General features: G+C 39.3%; 1 protein-coding gene across 2 annotated transcripts in view; it reads left to right on the forward strand.

Annotated features, from left to right (window-relative positions):
* Positions 1-3714: 3714 nt before the first annotated feature.
* The window catches only part of wnk4b (WNK lysine deficient protein kinase 4b), a 90346-nt gene continuing 74563 nt past the window's right edge, over positions 3715-19497 (forward strand). Inside the window, exons 1-3 of one of the 2 annotated variants that reach the window (XM_017700566.2) lie at positions 3715-3857; positions 4189-4234; positions 4310-5096. In XM_017700566.2, coding sequence (XP_017556055.1) covers positions 4425-5096 — 672 coding nt within the window. In that variant the 5' untranslated portion in view covers positions 3715-3857; positions 4189-4234; positions 4310-4424. The remainder of the gene's footprint in view (positions 3858-4188; positions 4235-4309; positions 5097-19497) is intronic. The other variant, XM_017700567.2, reaches the window with a different exon arrangement.

Here is a 19497-nt window from a genome sequence, read left to right on the forward strand (position 1 = left end):
AGGCATTTCCTCCTTTGGGCTCTCAGTGATGGATGACTGTTACATTGCTGGGGTTTGAATTCATCTTGTGATGTTGGGGTTGAATACTTGCTCAGCTGCTCCACAGTGACATAGCACTTTTGTTAACTGAACAAGGAATATAAAAACTGTTCTGTTTGAAAATTTGTTTTAGTTAATCCAATTCAACCTCCCTCATTACAAGGAAGACATAAAAAAAGCTTAAAAATCCAAGTTTTACTATATAATTTCAATTTTCAGTATTATTGGCTGCCCTAAACTAATTTTGAGTTAATTGACCATCAAATAATAAATGAATAGAACAACAATCTGCACTTTAGGGTTCTCCAAGGGTTCTTTAAGTGAAGACAAATTTTCTATATAGAACCATTAACACTCAAAGAACCCTTAGCATGATTGAAGAGTTTGCATCATTAAAGGGTTCTTCGGAATGTGTTGTAGATGGTTCTGTATAGAACCTTTTTGAAAAGGGTTGTATATAGCACCTAAAAGGTTCTTGTTAAGACTGTAACAATAGAAGAATCCTTTTGGCTGCTATATAGAACCCTTTCCAACAAGGTTCTGTATAGTACCATCTACAACACATTCTCCATCAACCCTTTTATAATGCAAATAACCATTTATTCATGCAAAAGGCCTTTGAATATTCATGGTTCTATATAGAACCATTGTGTTTACTAAAGTAAAACTCAGATAAACCATCAGATAAACCAAGAGTGCAGGTTAACTTTTTCAGTTATAAATGGCTTCATTTTCCCAGTGTATTGTAGGAGCTTCACTGCTGACCAAGCATTCATCTCAACATCAGGAGACTATAAGTTCAAATGTCAACAATGTCACAGTCACCCACAACCGAGAGCCCAAGGAAGAAAAACCTGGTGGCACCGTGTGATGTGAAAAGTCCTAGCTAGTGGGGAACATACAGTATATACAACCTTATTTAGATGCAGTACTAAAAATGTGAGTTACTAAAACTTTTGACTACATTAAGACATTTGAGGTGGGTCAACTTTAGTGTCTTCAAGTGGAGTTAACCTAAAAAAAGCTGTGTAATGCATAGACTTATAATTTTAAGTTGAGCTGGCTTTTCATTTATAGCAGGTTGGCAGGCAGTGCAGGCAAAAAACTGTAATCTGTGAGACCCAATAGTTCAGAGCAGTGTGGTCTGTAATGTTGTGTTTGAGTGGCCTGTAAGCTCCTGCTCCTCCCCACATTGTCCTACTGAAATGGATAACTCCAAGGCCACTAATCAGATGGCAGTCTCATGCCAGAGCCCATAATAGAAAGTGTGTTTATCTGTCTGTGTGTGTGTGAACTATGCGAACACATGGTTGGTTCAAAATAGCTTCAAGCTGGAAAGAATTCCACTGATTTTTCACATTTTCTACATAACTGAAGTTTAAAAAGTTAAAATGTAAACAATGCCACAGAGTGGCTGGATGTGAAAAGGTCCGTTCTAGAGAAACTGTCATAACTGAACGAGATGTTTGAAGCATTTAATGTTTCTAAAAGCAATTTCACAGGAAGTTATTACATGAAATGATTATGAATACACTGTCTGGTGTCAGAGACTTTTTCCTTGCATAAACATTCCAATTTGCCCCCCAATTTAGTCAGAGCAAATTCCACCCACCACTTAGGACTTCCCCATTCACACAGTACTGCCAGTGTTAGGAGGGCAAAAGCAAACACAAGCTTCCTCTGAGTCAAGTGAAGTGCCACGGCATCTTTTTAAACTGCCACTAATGCCACATCACTGGACAGCTGCATGTGCTTTAAAGAGAACATTAACCACCAGGTCTTTTGCATCAACTAACAGGCACCTTTGCTGACTAGCACTGCACTGAGAGAGAGGGCTGTCCTACCCATCCAGAGATAGAGAAGTCTTGGACTCCCCAGCCATGGCTGTAGCATTACCAGAGATCGAACCCTTGATCTCCTTATGACAGGGCCATCACTTATGCAGCTGCACCACTCAGGAGCCTGAGACATTGTTTTATGACCATTTGCCCTTAAATATATGTTAAACCACATTTGTGGTGGAGAGGTACATGAATGGTGTTGTTAGTCTCTAAAGAAAATGTGTTTCTTTCAGACTTAGCACTATTTTGCCATCATGAACATTACATACAAAAACTCAAAAGACACATGTAGGTTCACAAGTGGTTTAGATAGAAAATAAAATGTTTTAAAACATCATGATGTCTGGTTCCCATTGCCACCACTGGAATGAGTCGGTATGTTGCTCTATAGTGCGCCATTTCAAAATAAAACCACTTTGAATGCCTTTGTTTACATCTCAGTGATTGAACTATGCAGACATTTTGAAAAAACTGTTGAATTCCTGTTTAATTCTGGGAAAACTACAATGCCATGCCAATCAAAACACAAAAAAAACATGTACTTGTGAAGATCTTGCAATAAGCCTTTGTTTCTTAGCAAAATAAAGCAAATATACCACTATTATACTTTGTCTCTCCAGTGAACTGTTTTGACCTACCGACTGTTTCGTTTATCCGTGTCCTCGACTGACGTCCTAGTGTTTGTGAACAGAATCTGGCTTTAGGCCAGAGCTTAGAGCAACGTGACGTAAAGACAGCTTCATTAAGCTTTAAATCAGGTAGTCCAGCTCTGTTGAAAACAAATCAGCTGTTAGGTTAGTAATAAGGCATTAGTAACGTGATCATCTGTGTGGTGGGTGACTGCCTTGGATTTCAAGCGGTAATGTATATGAAGGAGGCGTTACTGAGAGAAAGACGCAGATTTTCAAGTAAATAATTGAGTTTTGTTCACCTGGTGTGGTTATTGAAATCTGGCTGGATACAAATAAAGGGGCGAGACCTTATTTGTGTCCAGGGCCCTTATGAAGATGCTGACACAAAGATGCACTCATTGTACATACCTCACAAGTTAGCTTCCATCAACACTATGTAGTCAGGCCTGTCATCTGTTTATCTCCGTCTCATTCATAATGCAGCTCATCCATGGTGACCATTTTCAAACGGATACGTCACAACCTGCCACATGACACATTCATTATTTACCACCAAATCTTAAACAGGTATTCTAATGTAAACATCAGCATATGTGAGGCCTAGTAAGTAAATAAGCAAACATTTTTTTTTTTCATTCACTGAAAGCAATTTTCATATGAGCAACATATTTTCTTCGCCCCGCTGAAACCACCAAAACCTTTAAGATTAAAATTTCACTAAAGGTTAAACTATTAAAATAACTGACATGTGATATCATCCCATTAGGATAACATAAAATTCCTTTACTGACTATTGGACACCACCAGTAACCAAAATCAGGTTGGAATGATTTCTACGATTTGTTTTCAGCAGGGGGCACTGCCCAAAAGATTCCAGTTACAACACTGTGCCTGTTTTTAGTAAATCATGGCCGTTAGATCGGTCAAACAGCCTCAAGTGGAAAGCACAGCTCGAGGTGTAATTCACTGGAAGCATGTAGTTCAGTCCACCACTCCTTATTCACCTCATGTTTTGCCTTCAGAAGTTCTCAAGTAGTCTGGCAGATATCAGGTTGGTGGTGAAACCTGCAGCAAAGTGAGTCTCCAGGAGGAGGCTGGCTCACCACCGCTGCAGCTTTGTTGTCCATCCCACAGCACTCACCATTGGAGGTGCCTCGGTCAGGGGGAGGTGTGCACACACACACACACACACACACACACACTCAAGCACGCACTCTCTCAGCGCTGTCAGTCTCGTGAAAGCAACGCAGAAGACTGGACTCAACGGAGAATCCGCTGAAGCAATAAAATAATGTAACTGCTCGCCATTTAAACTGGAAACTGGAGTTACTGGCTTTCTCGAGTGGTAAGAGGGCACTTTTTACTCTTTACTCGACTGTAAGTGCCCTGTCAGTGCTGACTGCTTACAGGAGAGAAAACGCTCGTGGTGCATTTCAGTCGTGGCATACTGCTCTTTACCTTTCCCTCAGAAATGCTAGCTAATATGAAAGTCTGAGTAAACTGCTTATAGGTGGAATTGCTGCCGTTTACGTTTTTTTTCGCACTTTTGGTTACTTTTGCCTCAGAAATGATCGTTTCTATGTCATCTGAAGTAGTTTTTGTAGTTTATGCACAGAAATTGTACCGTTTTTTTCGCAAATTAACACTAAGCCTAACCGTTTCTGCTGGTTTGATAGACAAGGACAGAGCATACATCTCCCTTCAATCCATGACCCAAACGAAGTAAGCATATTTACGCCTTTTTGTGTTATAAAATAGCTACTTTTTGGTTTTCACTGTGTTTTCCCACTTTCACAGGTATTTACAACGAACATGGTGAGTGGCCTTTCACGCAGCCTGTGAATATGGACTAGTTTAAGCGGAGTCTTGTACCTACGCGCAGTCTGTGGTGCAGAGCAGACCTGCCAGCGACATGTCCCAGGCTCAGGTGGACATGGCCGGACTCGGCTTCCCCCCGTTCCCCCCGACCCGGGACACGACGGACTCTTTAAACTCTTTCTTTCCCGCTCGCCTGCCGCCCAGGCGGCGGAGACACTCGGCTAGTTCGCGCAGAAGCAGCGGCTACCGGAGGAGCAAAGCCGCCGTCGAGAGCGCAGCAGCCGGCCAGCTCAGCAAAACGCTCTCGTGGTCCGCCGACAACATCTGCGAGGATAAGAAGGAGCGCAAGCCGCTCACGAGCTCCAGTTCCACCTCGAATTCGAATTCGAATTCAGCCTCGACCTCGACCTCGAATTCAAACTCTAACTCGAATTCGAGCTCGAACTCCAACTCAAACCTGAATTTGAATTCAAACTCTAATTCGACTCCGAACTCTAGGGATTCCCAGTCTGCGAGCGCGAGGGCACCGGAGGACGGCAGCACGGATTCTGAGGAGGGCAGGAGGAGCAGCAGGAGGAAGGAGGAGGCGTGTGAGAGCGAGCGGGAGCGCGAGAAGGAGGATGAGGTGGAGACCAAGGCAGTGGCAACATCACCGGACGGTCGCTTCCTCAAGTTCAACGTGGAGATCGGACGCGGCTCGTTCAAGACCGTGTACAAGGGCCTGGACACGGAGACCACGGTGGAGGTGGCGTGGTGTGAGCTGCAGGTAAGAGGAGGTCAGGGAGTCTGAGCGCTCTGACGAGGTGAACGCCTGACCTCTACACATACAGACACTGGCCACTTTACCATAAAGCCCTACCTTTTAGGTCTGCCTTGCTGCTGTCTGTGGTCAGGATGGATGTTTCTGTGGACCACTCTAAAGAACACTGAAGGAGCCCTTTGCATGATTAAACTGTTCTTTGTATGGTAAAAGGGTTCTTCAGATTGATGGAGAATGTACTGGAGATGGTTCTGTACAGCACCAAAAAGGGTTCTTCTGTTGTTACAAGCCTGACATCTCAACCATAGTAGAACTCTTCAAAAAGTTGCTATATGGAATCATCTGCAACGCTTTCTCCATCAATTTAAAGAACCCTTTCACAATGCAAAGAATCCTTAAATTATGCAAAGAGGTCTCTGAGTGCTCATGTTTCTATATAGAGCCATTTTCTTTACTAAGGAACCCATGTAAGAACCATCATTTTAAAGTGTAGAATAGATCTATACAAGAAAATTATGAGATCTTACGCTTTTCTTATGGAAACACAGTTCAGCTAAGACTGATTCGGACACTATAGAGTTAAAACATGTGTGTGACAATATTTTGATCATCCATCCATCCATTATCTTCCACTTAATATTTTGATCAAAGTGAGAAAATCTGAGGTTTGTTTGTCTGGAGCCAAATTTCAGGAGCAAGAGAAAAAGGATGAAGTCTCACTCTTATTCCAAATAGGACTTAACCATACGTAGCAGGTTACATGAGATCAAGAGATCTTGTTTAGAATATTTATTATGCCATTGCTGTGCTGAGAATTGTCCATCACCTAAAGTAAGCTAAAATGAGTAACAGTTGCTCCTGACATATAGCAGTGATAACACCGGAATTTCTAATCAGAGGGAACGGTTACGTTGATAAACAAGGCAGAGCAAGCATGTAGGTCATTGCTGGTTTGCTGACTTTGAGCAAAAGAAGAAGTTTCGTCAGGTGTTAGATAGGCTGCTATTGATGTAGTGGCAATACAGTAAGCTATGATAAGGAGGTGGATCTGCATGCAGGTTTATTACCAAGTTGTGAATGAATATTATGCTGTGTGTCTGACTACGCACTTGACTCAGCTAATGACATAGCTGATGAGTTGAATCTGATGTGTGAGCAGGGAAAAAGAAATACTGGAAAAAGTAGATGACTTAAGAGTGAAATTCCAAAAATGCGTTCCGGCGCTGAGGTCATTTTGCTGTCTTAATAAGAGTGTCATCTGAGTGCTCTCTCTCTCTCTCTCTGAAACCTGGCATGATCTGTGTTTGGGCACTGACCAAGAGAAGAAAAGGGCAGTAATCCATATATTCTACTCACATTGGCAGTGCATAGAGAAGGAGAGAGGTTAAGCTTTTTCCCCTGCCGGTTTCCAAAGCCATAAAACACTCCTGTCTGGCCTTTCCCTTTGATTTTATAGCTGTGCTGTAGTTAAAGCTGTGGGGGAAAAAGAACTCATGGTTTGATAAGCAACTTAGTTCTGTATGGCATGGGAAGGTTTTCACTTGTTGGTAGTTCCTAAAAGCAATGACTACTCAGTGGGTGCACAAAAGTAAATATACGCTGTAAGTTTCTTGGTAGTACATTTTATAATGTGCTTGAATCTCAGCGAAAGTAAGTACATTGGTTCTCAATTCCACTATATGGACAGGGGGGTCGGGGGTGGGGGGTGGTGGGGTGTAATGGGGTGTAGCTAAAGTGTACATCGAGTTTTCCCTGCATTAAAAGCCTGATTCAGCTGAAGTAGTGCTTGATAATTACTTGATGAACTGGTGTCTTAAGGTTCCGTCACGCTGGCATTTTCTCAGCAAAAATTCACAGGCTTTTGCGCAGCAGATTGTGAAGTAAGTGAATAGGTTTAGGATTCAAAACCGCACCATTGGCCATTAATAATAGCAGTAGCATTGGCCGTGTTGACCCCAGAAGGAGTGTTCCTTCATATAGTGGCTCTGAAATGAAGGCAGCAGTGTCTAAGCAGAATATTTTTATTTCTTCTCAGCCAGCCATAAAAAAGAAAGGCGGCATAATACACACTATGCAGTCAGTCAAGAGGTTGGATTAGATGGTGAAACAGTCTTTACTTTTGTTAGCTTCTTGCTAACTGCACCAAATTAAATATTTTTTTTAATCCCCAGTCCTTGGTCTTTCAGTCCAGCCTTGGTCACCCTGTTTTACAACCACACTCAAAGTGCAGCTTTCCACTCTAACTAAAACAAAGTGCTATGCAGGAGCTCCATAGTATTCCACAGTACAAGACTGAAAATCACGAACCTAGATCGCCAAAAAATGAGTGAGAGAACTCTTTGCAGTCTGAATGCCACACGGTTGGGCTTAGGCCTGGCTCTTCTATTGTACAACAGCCCTCAATGGTAAAAACTAAGCTGCACCTTTGGCTTCTGAACTGTATGTGGAAAAAAGGCATAAAATAAACCGTTTTGATCATGGCACAATATCCCTGGGATAATCCTCATAGACTCGACCTTTAGTTTGAGCAATGGGTCAGGCGAACATACAGGCTTACAGCACCCATTCTCAGACCTGATCCCCGCTAATCTCTGTTTTCATTGACGACGGGCCTTGCCAACCGTCAGGTGGTTGTGCTGTTTAGCCAAAGTCTGGGGTTGGAAGGCCTTTCTACATTCTTCTACACAAATAATGGTTTTTCAAGGGTTTTTCATGAAGAAAATGGTTCTATATAGAACCTTGAACATTCAGACAACTCTTTGCATGATTAGAGGGTTGTTTACCCTTTGAAAGTGATCTTCAGATTGATGGAGAATATGGTGTAGATGGTTCTAACAATAGAAGAATCAAGAAGGCTTCTTCTGTTGTTACAGGCTTGACATTGAAGAACCCATTTTGGTGCTATATAGAACCTTTTTTAAAAAGGTTTGACCATGCCAAGGGTTCTTTGAGTCTATATAGAACCATTGAAGAACCATTTTAAGTGTGCACTATTGGCGAAAAATGGAGATATGATATAGACATTTGGGAATAGGGCACAGGGCAGAGCTCCCCTTTTTAGCCCAGCCATTATGTAGCGTTAATTTGTAAACGTAAGCAGTGATATTGCATATAGTTGCTTTCAGGAAAAAAAGCTAGTGTATACGTTTTCTTTTTCTTTTTTTCTTTTTTTTTACATAATTTGAAAATGCCAGCTGCCCTTTACATTATGTCAAAATGTCATGATGAGCAGACCAATAGAAATGCTCCAAAATAACTAAATAACACTTGATTTTTCATTCTGACAGCGACAATACTGTCAATTTATAGTTCCGTTATATGTTGCAATAAGAAAACAAAGCTGATAAAAAGCAACATTTGCTCCATGTTCTGTCATAAATATGTTTTTGACATGATTCAGTTATTTATGCGTTTGTTGTCCAGCAACATGCTCATAGTTTGAACTTAAAGCATGGAAATGGCTCATTTAGACAAATTAACGAGAGGACTGGTGACAACAGATGTTGTCATTATAAAATATTTGCCTTTCTTCCATTTGAATGTTTTTGATACTTTGTATCAAACGGAATGTGTATGTTGCATTAAAATGAGGCAAGAGATGACAAAATATACATATAACTGATACACAAGCCTTCTGATGCACATCCTTTCCTGGCTGTCTCATTCTGGACAAACTTTACTTTTTAGTTAAAATTTCTTTTTAGTCAGAATTAACAGGTGACCGATCAGATTGTTTATATGTGGTGCAGTAACTGTGTCACACCCATAATCACAGAGTGGAGTGGAGAAATAATGGTTGATAAAGTGTTATTATTACATTAAATGTTTAAAAACAGTATTTGGCTGCTTTGAAGGTCAGAAGTGGTTTGTATTATGCTGATTTGGCAGCATCTGCTGGAGGGTGCTATGATTTAGAATCACTGACCATGTGCTTCATATTAGCTGCTCTGTGATGCAGTGTTGCTGTCAGTATCCAGTGTCAGTATTTCTCCATTCTGTCCTGGAGCGGAGCCCGTGCTGACAGCTCCTGTGGAGTATGCTCAGTTATAGCTACACCCTGCTTGTTCCTGGGGAACATGAGACACCTTCTGAGAGGCTGTGCTGGGTCACAGTAAACACCTAAAAAAGGCTGATAGGAGACTACTGAGGTGAAAGATGGGGTGACCCCAGTGACCTCTAGAGTCATAGGCGGCAAAAATGTGAAGTGTGACAAGCCTGGTTGAAGTCACTGCTGTGAACGGAAGTGAAAGTTTTATAGCAAAAAAGAAAATTGAGTCTAAAATCTTTGACAGTAACATTTAAATTGTATATAAATATTGGGTGGACCATATTGCAAAAAATAACAACATTTTCTTGATACACAATTTGTATTAGGATATTCGGTTTTTCTGAGGTTTAACGCATTGCCAAAAAGAAAAAGTGGTGCCACATTTGAAGAATATAGTTATTTTATTCAGTTTCAAATGCTACAACATGCAGGTGGTCAGTGTTCTTTAAGTACTCACAGTATTCACAATATGCTCAGAAAAACACACTGTGATGTAATTTATGACAATAACACAAATTATCATCACACTGTCAAATCAAATCAAATTTGATTTGATACTGTCTTCTAATATTCCTGGAATTCATGTATATATTGTTTTAAAATATATATTTTCATATAATCTCTATGCTTGTTTCAATTAACTCCAAAAGTAAACAATATTTATTTGCTCAATTTAACATAATTGGGGGAAATGAAAAATGGGGCCTGGAACATTTTATATTGTTTTTTGTTCAATATTTTAAACTCAGTATGTCAGTAAGTTATGCACTAAAATGTTTAGAAAAAACTGTAACTTAATTGTTTAAGTTTGCTCTCTGTAAAAGATGATAACAGTTTTGCTTATAACATCAACAAAATATGTAATTTGGCTTTGCATACATCTGTATATGCCATGGGTGAACAAGACGATTTAATGAATTCACAGCCTTGTAGCATTTAGTTACCCTCAACACTTAACCATTCACCTAAAACCATTTAGCTTACAAAGGCTTCTTATTGGACAGACACATTCCTGAACAGTGCTTTTCGTTGGTCTTTTGCTCATTTGACATTTGCTGCCCATGGACTCCCCATTGAGCTAATCTCCTCAAAAGAGAAGGATGTTTATTTTTACCCACAATGCCGTGGTTAATAAGCTCTGTAAATTGTCTGCAAGCAATAAAGAGCTTCCATGGTGATTGCACCTTGTGCCCCCTCCCTCAGCCAGATCCCCTTCCCTGAGAGCGAGGCAAAGGCAGTTCAGAGCTTAGCAGAGCTAATGGGATTGACCGAAAGGCCCTGCTCTGCAGTGGACATATGGCCGCTGATGTGTGGGAGAGATCACTGATAAGAAAGCTTTTGCTCTCTATGTTCAACCCTGCCACTGCCCATTCCGCACTTAGCCCAGCTTAGCACGGCGCCGATGTCTTCACTAGTGAGAGTGAAATGAAACGGAGAAACCTTTTCTGCTGAACCTGAGTTAATATTATTTAGCATGCTCTGAAACAGAATTCAGCATAGTGCCCCACTGTTATAGGGGCACTGCCAATCCTATCCTACCAATGTTTCGAATCCTATCCTACCAATGTTTCGAATCCTATCCTACCAATGTTTCGAATCCTATCCTACCAATGTTTCGAATCCTATCCTACCAATGTTTCGAATCCTATCCTACCAATGTTTCGAATCCTATCCTACCAATGTTTCGAATCCTATCCTACCAATGTTTCGAATCCTATCCTACCAGTGTTTCGAATCCTATCCTACCAATGTTTCGAATCCTATCCTACCAATGTTTCGAATCCTATCCTACCAATGTTTCGAATCCTATCCTACCAATGTTTCGAATCCTATCCTACCAATGTTTCGAATCCTATCCTACCAGTGTTTCGAATCCTATCCTACCAATGTTACGAACTTTGGTCCTAATCAAAGTTTTGAAATGAAATTGATAAAATGTAAATCAAGTCATTCAGAGTGATTTGAAGTCAAATCTGTATTGCTGTAGAAACTTACCAAGTCAAAGTTGTTCACTGTGGTGTTCACCTGGCGTATTTAAGGCCTCTAAAACAGTCTAAACATACTAATTAATGGATTTGTCAGGCTCCCTGTATAAGTAATAAAAAACGGATTAAAATTTATTTTCCATGTAAGCATTAAATTAGCTTTATTATTTTCTGTAATATTGCAGGTATATCACTTTTTTACATTGAAAAAATATATTTTTAATTATTCTTGTTCTTTTTTTTGTCGCTGCTTTTATTTGTTGCGTTGTTTTGTTTGTCGATTTGTTTGACTACCTCTGTTTTTTTCTTTGTTTTAATTCACAGTGTAAAGCACTTAGAGCTGCCTTTTAAATGTATGAAAAGGTGCTACATACAGAGTTGATTTTTAGTAGCAGTTGAAAGCTGGTGCATGAAATGGTTAGTTTTAAGAGAAGATATTGGCGTTGTAAGGCAAATAGTAGCTAAAGAAAACATTTATATTTTACATTCAGAAGACACACAAGACGTGCAGGTTCTGTGGTTGTTTCAGATGGTAAATGAATAATTTGTATAGTAGATATCGCGACCCCTGGTTCCTGTAGGCATCACTGTAACGTAATTGAGATGCCTGTTCACACATGCACATTTTTGGCATGTCTGATTTGACCAAGCTAATTCAGCTCAGCAGTCTGAACGGCACTTTCTGCACTCTGAAGGGCAAAAAGCCACACGAAATGAGATTCGAGCCACATTTGACTGTGGTTTTGAATGTGATGCCAGTCGGATTTCTGGATTTGTGACTCAGTTTGACCGGTCAGATCAGGTTTCATGTGTTTTTTTTTTTGTTGTTCTTGTTTTTTATGATGTCAAAATGTGCGACAAGAAAATCTGTGTTGCATATTCATATATTGCAGCTTAAATACAGAGAGTAGAAACTTTTAACAGCCCTTTAGGCAACATATTTTTACTACTATGTTGTAATTTACTCTGACTGCTTTATTAGACGTCTGTTTCTTAATCTTACTGCTACCGTCTACAGCTTGTTGCCAGTCTGCCGGCCAGGTCAGCCTACACTAATGTCATGTTCTGGTAATGCTGTAGTCAATAAAAAATAAAATGCTATGGTGAATTAAAGCATTGTTGTTGTATTAGCTAGGTATCATCATTAATTTTTCTGAATTTTACAGGTGTGTCATTACTACAGCAGCCAATGTAATTATGCAAACAAATGCAGCTACAATCTGAACATAGAAATGAGATTTGGTCACTTGTTGCTTGAAATCTGAAGTCTGTCAGCATAAAATGTCAAATACACCTATTTTCCCTGCAGTGTGAACAAGGGCTAAATTCCTCTTCAGTGCATTTCACATTAAATCAATCTGAATGGCTTTGTTTACATCTCAGTGATTGAATTATGCAGACATTTTGGAAAGATGTTTCTCCATTACAGTCAGTGTGGAGCATGTTAAAAGAATACTCCAGCATTTTTCAATGTAATATACATATTTATGACTTAATTTACAGATACATTTGACTTGAATTTGTGGAACTACTCCACAAAAACATGTTTTGCAGAAACTCTGACAGAATTCAGCAGCTGCTCAGTGGCTTCTATTATAGGTTTTGACTCAGCAGGTTCCCTGTTTTTAAGTACAGGGGAACGTGTCCAAATGATTGTCCATGGAAATTAAATGTAAATCTCCAGGAATGAAATCCTGCTGCCTTCACTGTGAAGATTTATTCTGCTCATCAACATTTAACAAATTCAATAAGTTCCTTAAAGCCATGGTGTCTGTATCCTCTTTCCTCTGTGTCCCTATGTTCATGAGTCAGAGGGGAGAGTTAGCATGCCAAACAGTTCTGGCATGCCGCTGTCATGTCTGTGGCTGTTGTTTAAAGCCTGAGCACATGACAGGCCTGATCACTAACCCCTGGTGGGGTCAAAGCCTATTGGTGGCACAGAGAGTTTTTAAGAGGCTGACTAGGTATAGAAATGGGTGGTGACCGCAGAATCCTGGAGACTGAGTGGTACTAGGAGTCGTAGACTGAAACAGATACGTGTTCATGTCTGAGCTGTAGACTGTACAATAGCACACATTTAGGCTGATAGTAGTGGTGAAAAAATAATCTCTCTGCCTCAAGCTCAATAACTATGATACAACACTCTCTTCCAGATCCTGAGTCTACGTAGTAAAGCATTAGGTAAATGAGCCAGTCTGTGGTTTTGTAGCTGGCTTTGGGCTAATAATAGTATGTCTATTGATATTCACTTCAAATGAATTGAAGTGAAACTGCTCATGAAAACTTGCTACTGTGCTCTGTCATACCTTTTCAACTAGAGATGACACAGTACCACAATGCCATTACTGAAACCTGAATGGTGGCCAATATTGATACTTGTCTGATATTTTTTTTAATTAGTTTTAAAATGGGCTATTTTTAATTAAAGCGCTTCACTTAGCCCCTTAAAAATCTCAGGCTTACTACGTACTAAGGCTTATTATTCAGCAACTACAGATACTTCAGTACAAACTATTTGAACTATTCCTAGGTTATAGAAATGTGTAATAAAACGTTGGGCCCGCCAGTAGACCCTGGTCATTTCAAGGGGTCAGTGTGAGCAGGCGATCATGCTTAAACAACTTAGCCCTGTGCTACACCACAGAAAGAAATGCACACCTAACAACATGATATCCCATAATGTGAGAGTGTGCTCTTTCAGGCTAGGTTTTAGAGTTGTACAGAGCTGATGTAATCTTGGTCCAATTCACATATTTCTTTTGTGAGCTTTCTGTTATTTACTTGAATTTAATGCAAAAGCTGAATAGAAGCCTGGCTTCTGTTACTGGCACAGGCAAAGACCAGATTCATTATTTTTCCTTTTTTTCCTATTCAGCATTTTCTGCTGACATCAGCCCAATACCAATACATAGTATCTGGCCAGTTTCTCTAGTGCTGGCCAGTATCCTATTTCCATCCATTTGTGTTGTTAGGAGTGACATGGTAAGCTCACAGGACAATGGGCCTCATTCGTCAACATCATCCTAAGTTTTTTCTTAATTTTGCTGTTGAGAAAATCTACATCGGATTCATGATGTGTTCTTAAACTGCAGAGTTGTTCACACCTTTGTGCTTTTGTGTGTGCATAAATTTTGCTCTTGCCTAAGAACAAATCCTAAATAAGAAAACATTGGTATTATTTATTTGTGAAAACTGCAGGAGTGGGTTTATAGAAGACGTTTCTTTGTAAGAACGCTTGATGAATGAGGCCCAGTGATCATTTTTGGCGTACATATGTATTTCAAATGGATATTTCTCTGCAGGATAACTTGCTACGTCAATACCACCAACCCTTCAGCTTTTAAAAGGTGGAAAGTTACTGGCAGGTTCTGTGACATTTTGACAACCACTCCCATTAGGCTAGATCCACATGTGCATAAAGCGCTTCTAACTCCCTGAAGCAATGCTTAATGATGCTTTAATTGTCAAACCTTTCAGGAAGCAGAAAAGGCGCTTGAGCAGGTTCCTCCTCACTCACCCAAAAAAAGCTAAACAGTGGTTGCGTTGTGCTGTAAGAAAGGTCAACACTAGATTTTGTTAAACGCTGAGTGATAATTAAAGTAAAATGTACCTGTTACTAATACATTTTATTGGATTTTTTCTGCACTGCTTCATGTCTATATTTGTATACGCATGTGTATATAATAACCTACATTCATATTACTGCATATCTCACTTTATATATGTGTTATGTATATATGTATATTATATACTATATATTCAATATGTACATTCCTGTATATAAACTTAATACACAGATAGATAGATACATATAACACTGCATATATAACACTGTATATTTTATATTGTATGTCTCATATTTTATATTACATATTTCACATTTCACTTATACACACATGTATATAACAGTTATATTTATGCACTGGTCACTGTTACCACCGCACTTTATGTAAATAATGTTATATATTGCACTTCTGGTTAGATGCTAACTACATTTCATTGGCCCTGTACTTGTACTCTGCACAATGACAATAAAGTTGAACCTAATCTAATCTAATCTAATCTAATCTAGAGACTGTTCCAAATAGTCTGTGAGTTCAATAGCCATAGGTTATGCATTGTGACATGAAGAGGTGTCATCAGCAGCATGATAAAAGAGGATTACTAATACAGGTGCACTCGGGAGGAATGAGGCCGGCTCTGCTCTCTCTCACGCAAATTATGAATGGAGTGCCGTCTTATCTTGCGTCAAAGCCATGAAGAGCACACGTATTAGCCTGAAAACCTGCAGAGCTGCCTGAGATCACACTCTTTCATCTACACTGAATGCCCACAGTCGTGACTAGAGCTTCTGTCACATGTTACAGTTTGCTGCCTGCTAGCGTACTGTGCCGTGCTGTTACAGTCTTTGATTAAACTATTGTAGCTATTTCAGTGGCACACAAACTAAGCAAAGACATTGAAAGAAGAACATTCTGTACTTTATCCTGGTTTGGAAACTTGAACATGTGCAATACAAACAGCTGAGGATGTGTTGTGAAAGTGGTCACAAAGGGCCATCAGGCACAGCTGACCACTTCTTTGACTTTCCTGCACATCCATTTTAAATGGCATTTCACCTCATGACCTCAGGATGTAGTTTCAGAAGGCCTAAGCTGACGTCCAAGAGTCTGAAGTCATCCCACTGAGAATTAGGTTCCACAGAGTATTTAATGTGTTTGCCACTCAGATGATTCAGTTAATCTTGAAAGTTGTACTACAAAAAAATACAGTTTTATTTGTAGCTTTCTGGGGTGCAAACAGCTGTACATTCTGAATTGTTTACCACAACCTAGCACTGAAAAAACTCTTTTTGAAAAGAAAACACTTGCAACACTACTGCTACTGAATCCCCAAGACTGAAGCTGAGAAACTCTGCTATATACCCACACAATGAGTCATTGCAACTTCCCATGTAAGAACATATGTAAAAAATTGTTGTAATCCATGATTTTCTCTTAATCCAGCCCAATGAAACTCCAAACAAGGCTTTAATGACCTTTCTTTGTGATGAGAAGCTGTTTTACTTGAGGAACCCAACTGCATAATCCAGACCGACACATATAAAATGAATGACTGTAGTAACATGTCTCTTTTTACAGATGCCCCTGTTTAATCACTGGCTGCACATTGGCTGAATAGGATGTCATTGTGAGAGAAAAGCATCATGATTACAGCCTTACAGAGTACTCCACAGGTGCTGTGCTAAGCCTTTAGGCTGTTTTCAGTGAGATTAAGGTTTAAGACAGGCACAAAGGCTTGAAATCGTATACAAACACAGCAATACTGCTGAAAAACTGGTTGAGGAAAACTCATAGCAGCTTGTCTTATGTGCAGTATCTCAGTTTGACAGTGAACATATTTCCAGCTTTAAATCAAAGAGGTGTTATTACATCTGAACACAAACATTGTTCAGCAGGCCTGCTTTTATTGGCTTGTCCCTTGCCCTGTTCCTCTCTTAAAATATGTCTGACGTTTCATTGTGTATTTCTCCCTGACGAGTGATATTCCCCAGACCCCACGTAGGTGATGATCCAAGAGAACTAGTAACGGAAGAATGGATTTTTTGATATCATAGACACAGTGTTTGTGCCGGTTTGTGTCAATTTGTTTGCACATCTTTCGGGCTCCAAGTCACCATTCCTTCCTTCATTTTCAGGATGTGTATAAAAGTAATATTATATATTGTTGGTGAACCTTTGCAATATTGATATCACAAAATGCTGTGATATGCAAATGAGCCCTTTAATGGCTTACTGTTTATTTAGTGTGTGTATTCTGACCAAACCTGACCAAAATGAAAGTCTGTGTTCTGGTGAATGAAGGCATTCACATGGTCCAACAAATATTTGGTGCAAGGCATATCACCATTGCAAGCTATAACAATATAATCACAATTTGGCATTTTGTGCATATCATTCAGCTGTAGTGAGTGTTATTGGAATACAAATGTTAATGAATCAGAACATTTAAGTGCTGCTTTAATTTCCTCAGTAAAAATACACCATTTGCATTGCAAGAGTGATAGTTTTCCTTCTTTTGGAATTATTTACCTGGGTATTTTTTGGGGTATTTTGTATAATTAATGTAATTTGTATAATTAATTAGTCAAGTTAATTAGAACATTGCTTTAATTTCAAGGTTATTCTACAACACAAGTAAGAAAACTTCAGTAGATGAATATAAATCTCGTTCAGTATCGAGGACTTGCCATGCTGTTTCATTGTTTGGTGCGAATTTGATTTGATTAACAGGGACAGTTCATTCATGAACCAGATAAATTTGTTAGATATCTGTGTTTTCCAGTTTGTAGTTAGTCTCAGTCTCTCAGCTGCACCAAACAAGAGACTGAGGACGCTCACTCATCACTCATGCATCACTCAGGGTGTGCTGGAGCTCTCACAACTGACGCTGAACAAATTAGCTAACTTATATTTGATTATTTCCCTTTGTTTAAACACTGGTTATTTCTTATTACTTAACATCTCTAATGTCTGTGTTCAGTTCAATATAAAAAAGATAGGCTGCTTTGAGAAATTGTAGTTGGAGAGAGTTATTAGACTGTTTATGCAGGCTTTAGCTATTTGGTGAATTTATCATATCACTAAGGAATAATAATGGAGAACTTTATTAGTTGTTGCAGTCAGATAATTTCACGTGCCTGTTCTTTAATTCTAGGTGTTCTCGTTTTTATAATGAACTTTCAATACTACGTGTTTTATGCCTACTAAGATTTCAGTGCTCGTCTGCTCTTCACTTACTTGGTTTCGTTGTCATGTTTTTCTCTGTCATTCAACCCTAATGAGTAAATCTTGGACTCTATTTTGGAGTATTGCATTACTTCACAAGATGAGTAATGCAACCTAAACATGCAACAGGTCACATTGCCTGAAAATATTGCAATGTGCCTTTTTCTATATATCATTCAGCCCTAATGCATACTAAAGATTAATCTTTGTATGTGTGTCCCCTCAGTTCATGTTGGTGTTGTTTGTACCTGGCAAAGCTGCGTACTTCCTGTCAAATTTCAGTTCAGTTCCTCCCTCAGGGGTGTATGTTCTGTTGGTGTTTGTTTCATTGGGACTTGAATGTGATAATAGGATTTTTGGCAAAGGTGCAAACAGTGTGTCTGCTGCCCTGTTTTCGACCTGTCTGAACAGGCTAGTACTTTTGAGGGCAGCTGTTTGCCATCTGTGAGTAACACAGTGATACATGATCAGGTTGTCTTTATGAGATGACAAAGGTTAATCATTGCATGATTGTGATCAGATGGTGATCATGCACGCCGTTTCACTTTGCATTCCTAAAAAGTATTTTTTGTGCACATTACCTCACTGGCACCTCCCCCCCACACCCTTCTCCCACTCGCTCAACACACCCTTGCATGAGAGTTTTCATGTATTTCATCTTTATCTTACACTCATATTTCTTTAGAAATTGCATCACATCAGACTATTTGTTAGTCATGTCAACAGTGTTGGATGTGTAAGCGGATTAGCAATGGTCATGGAAGTGAAAAAGACAAGTCCTCCTTAGAACAAATATCCACTAAATCGCTGAAGCACGCTGTTCTCTTCACTCTGCCACCACAGCCAAAGGGAATTTCCCTATGATAGTAGCTTATTTTAAGTATGGGTGTCATTGGAAATAATTGGGATTTGACTGCAAATCAATGTTTGATTTTTACTTTGATGTTTAAAATATTAGTGATTCAAAACTATTCATCACAATATACAATACATATCACAACATTTGGACACACAGACACATTAAGCCACATTTAAAAGTCATCAAAAACTGTGGGTACAACGACTTTTGCTCAACCATTCTACTACGCAAAATCCAATCAAACATGGCCAATTATGTTCTTTTTTTAATGAAATATGCAGTTGGTCATTGTTCCTTTAGTACTGACAATATCTACAAACTGCTCAGAAAAGCAGATAACAAAACTTTTTGCCCATCTCCAGGTGCATATTTGCCCAGATGTGTTCAATGAAACACGATAGACTGTTTGACCTTTTAAATAAGTAAATCCTTATCTGTAGTAGTTATCTTGAGAGTTTTGATCATTTGATCTTCCGCAAGGCCTTACTGATTTCAACTTGTCTGATAACACTAAGCCAAGCTTGACATGTGATGCTCTTATTCATAATCATCATCATAATAATCATTTTGTCTATTCTATTACATTTTATCATTTCAAGCAACACCTAAGCATGAATCAAGTGACAACATACTGATGTTGTCAGTGTCAAATGAGCAACTTTCACATGCAATGCAGCCCGTGAAGAAATACAGTACAGTCAGAACACACACATGCACGCAGTGTACA

Source organism: Pygocentrus nattereri, chromosome 1 (assembly GCF_015220715.1).
Source record: "Pygocentrus nattereri isolate fPygNat1 chromosome 1, fPygNat1.pri, whole genome shotgun sequence".
In the NCBI taxonomy this organism is placed as follows: domain Eukaryota; kingdom Metazoa; phylum Chordata; class Actinopteri; order Characiformes; family Serrasalmidae; genus Pygocentrus; species Pygocentrus nattereri.